Source organism: Borostomias antarcticus, assembly GCF_949987555.1.
Source record: "Borostomias antarcticus genome assembly, chromosome: 25".
NCBI classification, from domain to species: Eukaryota; Metazoa; Chordata; class Actinopteri; order Stomiiformes; family Stomiidae; genus Borostomias; species Borostomias antarcticus.
Window position 1 is genome coordinate 6,893,318 of NC_140258.1, and position 8,663 is coordinate 6,901,980.

At 48.7% G+C, this 8,663-nt stretch overlaps 1 protein-coding gene across 1 annotated transcript in view; it reads right to left on the bottom strand.

Annotated features, from left to right (window-relative positions):
- Positions 1 to 1,679: 1,679 nt before the first annotated feature.
- The window catches only part of ercc6 (excision repair cross-complementation group 6), a gene marked incomplete at its 3' end in the record, with an annotated part of 33,149 nt that continues 26,165 nt past the window's right edge, over positions 1,680 to 8,663 (bottom strand). The window contains exons 16-22 of the mRNA XM_084458812.1: positions 7,591 to 7,710; positions 7,406 to 7,500; positions 6,479 to 6,624; positions 4,208 to 4,828; positions 3,818 to 3,986; positions 3,581 to 3,659; positions 1,680 to 2,141 (exon numbers count right to left, since the gene is read on the bottom strand). Coding sequence (XP_084314938.1) covers positions 1,680 to 2,141; positions 3,581 to 3,659; positions 3,818 to 3,986; positions 4,208 to 4,828; positions 6,479 to 6,624; positions 7,406 to 7,500; positions 7,591 to 7,710 — 1,692 coding nt within the window. The remainder of the gene's footprint in view (positions 2,142 to 3,580; positions 3,660 to 3,817; positions 3,987 to 4,207; positions 4,829 to 6,478; positions 6,625 to 7,405; positions 7,501 to 7,590; positions 7,711 to 8,663) is intronic.

The following is an 8,663-nucleotide window of genomic DNA, read 5'->3' on the forward strand; positions in this document are numbered from 1 at the left end:
CCTATATTAAAAAAGGAAGATGACTGCTTTTGGGTTTTAGATTGACTGTCGGGTCGGATAATTGCTCGTTAAGTGGGTTTAGTGGGTCCACTTTACAAGGGGTTGCGAGAGCGCAGCGCTCACAAGGCCAAAATTTTGATTTTGTTCACAGCAAGGGGTCCCGCGATTTATTTCGGCTGCTCCGATAAATGATCTGCAGCGGATCCTTTCAATTAGTTTTAAAGCGCATCTGGGACCGCGGAGCGCAGACGCACGCGTCTCCGAGGCGGGAGCGAAATGAGCCCGCGAGTAACAGCTGAAATTTGGAGGAGGGCAGAATTGGATCGAACCCACATAAAGTGCAGAAATCCCCTCCAATGGCGCGTAATTGGTTCTGTAATATCATTACAGCCGGATAATGGCCAGTTACAGGGCCCGACGCTATTACGGGGCTTCCCTGGCGTACGGCGTTTATGATATTAAAGGGGGAATATAATGATATTTTGGTTATTAAATGCGCGTAATTAATTTATGCACCGCTGAAAATAAAGTTGTTATTGTGACCTCGACTAGACGCGTAGAGAAAATTGAAACCAAATAAGTGTTGGATAACTTTGGTCAGATGAGTACAGACCCATCGATGGCAATTAAACACAACCCTGTTCATCAAGAGAGCTGTTAGGATCCCATCCTAAACTGGTGTGCCCGCCCAAGTCGGGCTGTCACATGTCTGCTATAGTGGACTAATATTATTAGATACACATTTTTGAACTGAGGCGTTATCATTATTAGGCCAATCACTATTCCGTCTGACTAGGCCTCTGACCCGAGCGCCAGGCCAAACTTCAGCACCATGGCCAGAACCGCTGTGTAGTCGCTCCCTCCCATACTCAACACATACTCAACACATACTCAACAAGCAGATACGTTTGTAGAGACAGACAGTTTATTGTTCTATAAAGCCACCTGCATAAAATAAAAGACATAGACAACAAAAACCAATGGAAGATTTTATTCCATCGTTATGAAATGTAGAAATACACATTACTTATTTTATTTAAACAGTTGGCATAGGCTAAACCTCTCTACAACTTCAGCTACTAGCAAAGGAGGTAGACCTTATTTATTGTCATTTGAGAAGACTGGAAATTACTTTAAATAAAAGAGAATGAAATTCATTGAAAACAGTCAAATGAATCATGATTTGGCAGACGATAACTGCAAAAACAAAATAAACCTTTGGAAAATAGAAAACATAGCATTGAGACCCAAATATTTTACTGTTGCAACATGAATGAGGCAGTGTGGAGTATCACCGAGATCATATGCAGGGCAATACCATTAACATTATGTATCATTTGTTTCAGCTTGAATGAAAAGCTCAAGTATATCCCAGGAACAAACACAAGAAACATGAACATACCTGTAAACAAAAACATTAAACAGACAAAAACAAGTCATGCCAGTAATACTTGACAGCACCCACCCACCCCATCCTAGTGTAGTGTGGCCCATATGTTTCAGCCCACCCAGGGTGGGGTTCGAACCGTGGGTTTAACTAGCAACTCGCTACCTACTGTTTCATGAGCTCACACTAGCTTACAGTACATGAGCCACCAGTCCCAACTTGTTCCCTGCTTCTCCACCCCAACCCCCCCCCCCCTGTCCCCCAACCCATCTCCCGTCCCCCGCCCCGCCCCTCAGCGGAAGCCGTCCTTCAGTCTCCAGGTGCCCTCTTGTCCCGGGGCTCTGTGGAAGTGGCAGATGCTCCGGAGCAGCTCTCTGAACACGGGCGTCTGCTGCTTGCTCAGCCGTGGGCCGAAGTGCTCCAGCACCTCCCGGGTGCTCGCCTGCCCGTCCACCGCGGCCTGGAAGGCCACAAAGTTGCGTAGGTCCACCAGCAGCTCGTCATGCTCCGTGGGAGGGGCGGGCGGGCCGGGCGGGCCGCTGCCACCGCCGTCCGTCCCCCTGTCGTCGTCGTCACCCTCCTCTCCGTCGGGGCGGGATGGAAGGCTGAGGTGGTTGCGGGCTTTCATCTTGGCCAGCAGGGAGGAGGACGACAGAGGGGCGGAGCTGGCGTCGCCTCCCTCCGCCCCCTCCCCACTGAAGTGGGAACCTGGAGTGGTCTTCTTGGCGATGGACTTCTTTATAATCGCCGCATCCTACAGAGAGGGAAAGAGAGAGAGAGAGACAGAAAGAAAGAGAGAGAAGGGTTAGACCCATAGAATATAGAGCCTCTTTTTAGAGTGTAGAACTAGGGTTGCTGCGATTATAGGCGTTACCAGTGTTACTCAATGTTCGGTCATACACCGGTCATATACCGGTCAAACACCTGTCAAACACCCTGGCATTACATGCTCACCGCCCCCCAGTACCCACCGTTGTGTTGCTTTTCTAAAACCCATTTTCTAACATTTCAAATATTTTTTTTTAAAGCCCACATTTATCCAATAAAAAAACAAATTAGTAAAAAACTAAGCGTGTTATCAATACTTAGTGACAACAGACGCTGCAATTCTGAACTGAAAGTGTCCGCTCGGCTCCCCTCTCCTCCCCCCCGCGGCAGAGGCAACGGAGAGTTTGGATACTTTATTCTGATTGGCTAGCAGCCGTGGTAAAATACTCTGTAACCCACGGCTGCGACCGCATAACAATTAGTATTAATGCGCCGTCAATCTCATTGACGAGGCCATTGATAAGATCAAGCGGTAGGCTTTGCTTTGCGTAGCAACCACTCGCAGCAACCTCGCCTTTTTCGTATCCTATTACAAAAACGCACTCATCAGTCCGACTAAAAACACTTCCACACCCCTACCAGCAAAAACGAGTGCTCTGGAGAACTGTTTTAATAACTGCACCATAGCTGGAAATATTCTAATAAACGTGAACCACCCGAATTATGCCTTATGGCTTATGTGAACAAGGCCAACCCAAATAGGCGAGATAGCCTATGTTGGTTGGCAACCATTTCATTCAGAACTATAGCCTATCGCGGAAGATTTTGTGAATACTAAAATGATAAGAATGATCGGTAAATAAATGATTGAATGTTACTACTGAGTGTTTTTTAGTAACCGTTGTAGAAAAGCAATTGACCACTCGAGGCAGTGGGTTACACAGGATTTTACCACAGCTACAGTTACCTCCGCTATCACGTCGGGCCTAACAACGCCCCGTAGCTGTGGTAAAATCCTGTGTAACCCACTGCCTCTCGTGGTCAATTGCTTAAATTGATGATTGACTAATTGATGATTATCTGAGTGATGTTACCTATATATATACCATGCATTTCCTGTGCTTTGTATGAGCCTGACGAAGCAACATGCAAAACGCGTCACTATTAAAATTCATTATCAGATCCCTGCCTAAGAGTGCGGTATGTTACTACTTCTCTAATTAACTTTGGCTTTATACTGTACCTGCACATTTCATGCTGTGCACAGGCACTCTTTCTATTTTTGTTCAAAACTATTTATAACTTCACAGCAGCGGCGGTTAGTTAGCACAATTTTGGAATGTTCTCAGAAAGCCGTTCACATTTAACCGCTCAAAGAAAACGAGCAAACGCTTGTAAAACGTCTGGTGTCCCCGGTTTTGTTACCTTGCACTTGTCAGAAGCCTGGGAGGGCGCGGCCGGCGCTTCAGACAGGAGAGGGTTCTTCTTCAGACCAAACCGCTTTCTGAGAGAGATAACAAACACACACACGCACGCACACGCATTAGACAACAATACGCACGTCTCATCGCTTCTTCCTCAGTCAGTAGCTTGAGACAGAGAGAGAGAGAGAGAGAGAGAGAGAGAGAGAGTGTGTGTGTGTGTGTGTGTGTGTACGAGTACCTGGTGGCAGGCGGTGGAGGTCTGTTGTATGGCAGCCTGCACTGTTGCCGTGATACCTTGAGGGCCCGGAGGGCGTCCTTGGCCACGCGGTTGGCCTCCGCCTCCACCAGCACAAAGTCAGGGTTGGACGCCTCCATGATGGAGTCATGCTGCATCACGCTGTGGATACCTGGGAGAGAGGTTCGTACGTGGAAACAAATGTTAGAGACATTTTTAAGAAACACATCACCTGGGTTCGTGGTGATGTTGAGGCTCTTCCGCACGCCGTTTGTCCTGTGCGTGTTGCTAGGGGTGCGTGTTGCCATGATATTTTCATTTTAAATATCACGACTATCACAAATGTCACGACATATCGCGACACCCCTACGGTGCGCGTGGCACACGTCACACCTGACTTCTTGAAGAGCTTGGCCAGGACGTAGTCGTCGCTCTCCTTCTGCTCCTCCCTCTCCGCCGGTCCGCTGCCGCTGTCCTCCTTCCTGTAGGTCCGCCTCTTCACCAGGTGGGAGATGCGCTGGCCCTCGCAGCGCGCGTCCTGCCGGCCTCTCCGCTTCCTGCGCTTGGTCCCGTCAGCGTCGCCGGGGTCGCAGTGTTTCCTCTTCTCCCTGTGTTTATGTTTGTGTGTGTCCGGACCGGAGTCCTGATGTCCGTCCGTGTGTGTGTGCGAGCCGGGGGAGTCCGGGCGTTTGTCGGCGCATGTCTGGGGCGGGTCCGCGTGCGTCCGTCTGTCCGGAGGGTCGTGCGCGTTCTCCGCGGAGTTCTGCGCGTCCGTCGCCCCTGCTCCGTTCTCATTGGTGTTTTCACTGTCCATCAACCCTTTGGTTCCGTCTTGTGGGCTGGATCCATGGAGGGGGACACTCCCCTTTACAGAGGGAGGAGTGTGATTGGCTGAGGACTGTCTCTCGCCGTGGTTGGCTGAGGAATGTTTGTGGGCGTGGCTGGAGTGGTTTGACTGGTGTGAAGACTTCGGTCTCGTAGGTTTCTTGGGAGCCTTGACATCCGAGCCCGTCCCTACACAAGAACCACCCACACAGTTAATACAGAACATCTCACACAGAACATCTCACACAGAACATCTCACACAGAACATCTCACACAGAACATCTCACACAGAACATCTCACACAGAACATCTCACACAGAACATCTCACACAGAACATCTCACACAGAACATCTCACACAGAACATCTCACACAGAACATCTCACACAGAACATCTCACACAGAACATCTCACACAGAACATCTCACACAGAACATCTCACACAGAACATCTCACACAGAACATCTCATACAGAACATCTCACACAGAACATCTCACACAGAACATCTCATACAGAACATCTCACACAGAACATCTCATACAGAACATCTCACACAGAACATCTCATACACACCATCTCACACACATCTCACACACATCTCACACACATCTCATACACAACATCTCACACACAACATCTCACACACATCTCACACACATCTCACACACATCTCACACACATCTCACACACATCTCACACACATCTCACACATAACATCTCATACACAATATCTCATCAGAACATCTCACACAGAACATCTCATACACAAGGACACACCGCACTCACATATCACGCTGCGCACATACACACCAGTTTTTTCTTAGCTTATCCTTTTTTGCACAAACATTTTGTAGGCTACTTGCTCTTTACACTCTCCTGTCTCTGCACTGTCCTGTCTCGTCCCTGCACCCTGTCCAATGTTGTCTCCATGTTATGCACCACGACCGAAATAATAAATATATAGCAAAAAATTCCTAGCACATTGAAAAACTGCACGGCATTAAAACGAATTGTGATTCTGATCCTCACATCTGTTCCCATATAATTTTTCTTTTAATTTGTTCCTTCATTCAATCACTTATTCATTCATCTTGAGGAGAGGTCAAATTGGTCTCAGGCTCCACCCACATGTGACCACCACTGGAGGTTTGGTCCAGATGTTGGCAGTAATCAAAATGTGCTAGAGGGCAAAATACTTTGATTTTTTCCCCCTTTTTTTCATATTATGCAAATTGAAGTTGCGATGTAGCCACCCAATATAACAAGCAACAGTTTTAGGATCACTAAATAGGTCAAGGTCAAGGTCAACTTTATTCATAAAGCACATTTAAAATCAACCGAAGTTGCACCAAAGTGCTTTACAGTATAAATGAAATAAAAATAGACAATACATACAAACAATACTGAATATAAAAGTGCACCATTTAAAAACTACACAGTCATACCAGGGCCAGGGATGTATGGCTTAGCTAGCGTTAGAAAGCCAGTGAAAACAGGAGAGTCTTTAGCTGTGATTTAAAAGTGTCTAGGGTCTGGGCAGACCCAATTTGTAGCGGCAGACTGTTCCACAGCTTCGGGGCAGCCACTGCAAAAGCTCGGTCGCCTTTAGTCCCGAGCCTAGACTTTGGGACATACAGTTGAAGCTCATTTGATGACCTCAGTGCTCTAGCTGGGGTGCGAACATGGAGAAGTTCAGCTAGGTACTGAGGCCATTCGGTGCCTTAATAGGCATACTTTGTCGTCAAAGTAGGCAAGACATGGGGAGCAAACCCCCAGCGGCGGTCTCATCTCTTACGCAGACACTGACGTCCTAACAGAGATGTACGAGCGGCGCCTGACCTGCGAAGATGGCGCTGGTCTCCGTCCCCTGCGACCCGTCCGGGCTGGTCAGCGTGAACAGCTCGTAGACGTCGTTGGACTTGAAGAAGCGCCTCTGCTTGGGGTCCTTCAGGACCCGGTTGGTCAGGAACTGTTTGAAGATTTGCCTGCAGGAAAAAAAGGGAAAATTAATAGAAATATTAGTCTTCCGTACGAGGGGCTGCACCTGGATACAGCAGGTTGACTAGGCTCGGTCTGTCTTTTTTAAATTTTTTAATCAGTTTATTTTTGGATTGTATTTGATTGAGCTTGACCTAATGTCTAATTGCGAGGGAGAGAGACAACTCCTTGATTTTCAGCTCGCGACCATAACTCTGACACCAGACGGGGTCGCCGTGGTGCGACGATCCCTCGAGCTGAGATTATACTAACCACCCTCGGGGGGAGCGGCGGCCCGATAGGCCCCTCTGGGATCCGGCCATACTCGGATCAGGCTCTCCTCGTCGTCTTGACAGCCCACCCTGGACCCGTGCTAGTAGTATTATTCAACAGCAACTAGAGCGATGAGTGAATCAACAGACAAACGGCCCAGCCCACGCTCCTCACCTCTTCTGTTTAACAGGTCACCTAATCCTACGGCAGGTAAAACCACATCGGCTCCATATTCAATAACACAGCGACGCTTTTCAATCCCAGCCCGCCGGGGCTCTGGCCTGCTGTGATAGGGTGGCTGCACCCCGACCCCGCGGAGGAGGAGAACCACGGACAAAATAGAGAACGGATTAAAATAAAACAATTACACGGCGCTTTCGACAGAGCGCAGTCAGGCTCATTTGGATCTGTCTTCTAGTCCACAAAACAAATGACTAACACCAGGCGAGCTTTCTCTCCCCGCCCTCCCTCTTGAAATTTAGCGCTCCACCCCCCCCCCCCCCCCCCCTCCGTCACCTGTGGTAGATCTTCTCCTCGATGGTCCCGGCGGTCAGCAGCCTGTAGACGGTCACCTGCTGCTTCTGGCCAATCCTCCATGCGCGCTCTCGCGCCTACACACACACACACGCGAGTGTGAGAGTCTGTGTGCATGTGCACACATGTGTGTGTGTGGTGAGTGTGTGTATGTGTGTGTGCCCCACCTGGGTGTCAGTGCTGGGGTTCCAGTCCGGGTCGTAGATGATGACCCGGTTGGCTCCGGTCAGGTTGACCCCCAGCCCTCCTACTCTGGTGGTCAACAGGAAGATGAAGATGGATTTGTCCTGGAGACAGAGAGATGGAGGGGGAAGGGGGGAGATGGAGAGAGAGAGAGAAGGAGAGAGAGCCGGGGGGTGGAGGGCAGAGAGAGAGAGAGAAAGAGGGAGAGAGAGGGGGGAAGAGAGAAAGAGAAAGAGAAACCGACAGAGAGACAGACAGAGAGGGGGATGAGATAAAATGTCCTTTACTTCAGCACTATAACTCATGATAGATTAAAACTTCAAAAAGTGAAAGTTACACTTCTTCTCTCAGTCTGGCACATTTCTGCCAGCTGAGGAGAGATCTACGCTACAAATAAAACACTGCCGGAACAACGCAGAAATGTACCAAACTGATCAAGAAAAACTGTAACTAATATATATTCAGTGATGCTGATGTCTCATCTTCCATGAACTGCTCATAAGCGAGTGTGTGTGTGTGTGTGAGAGAGAGAGAGTGTGTGTGTGTGTGTGTGTAAGAGTTAGCAAGCAAGCGCGTGAGTGTGTGTATTCTACGATAAGTAGTGACAGTTGACAGCAGGTGTTGACCACCAGGCTGTTCTCATATTAGTGTTGTCTCCCTAGAGAGAGAGCAGGCTGGTGTCTCCCCCCCAGGCCTGTCTCAACAGTCACACACTCTCAGAGAGACACCAACTAGCTAATCCTCCAGACAGAAACACGCTATATGAATAAATGATCAGATGATGACAGAATCGAGAATCGATCGAGGACAGGTAGATCGATCGGAGACAGACAGACAGATGACAGACAGAAGACAGACAGACAGACAGACAGACAGACACACAGACAGGCAGACAGGCAGACAGACAGACAGACAGACAGGCAGGCAGGCAGGCAGACAGACAGACAGACAGATGACAGACAGACACAGACAGACAGACAGACAGACAGACAGACAGACAGACAGACAGACAGACAGACAGACAGACAGGCAGACACACAGACAGACAGACAGACAG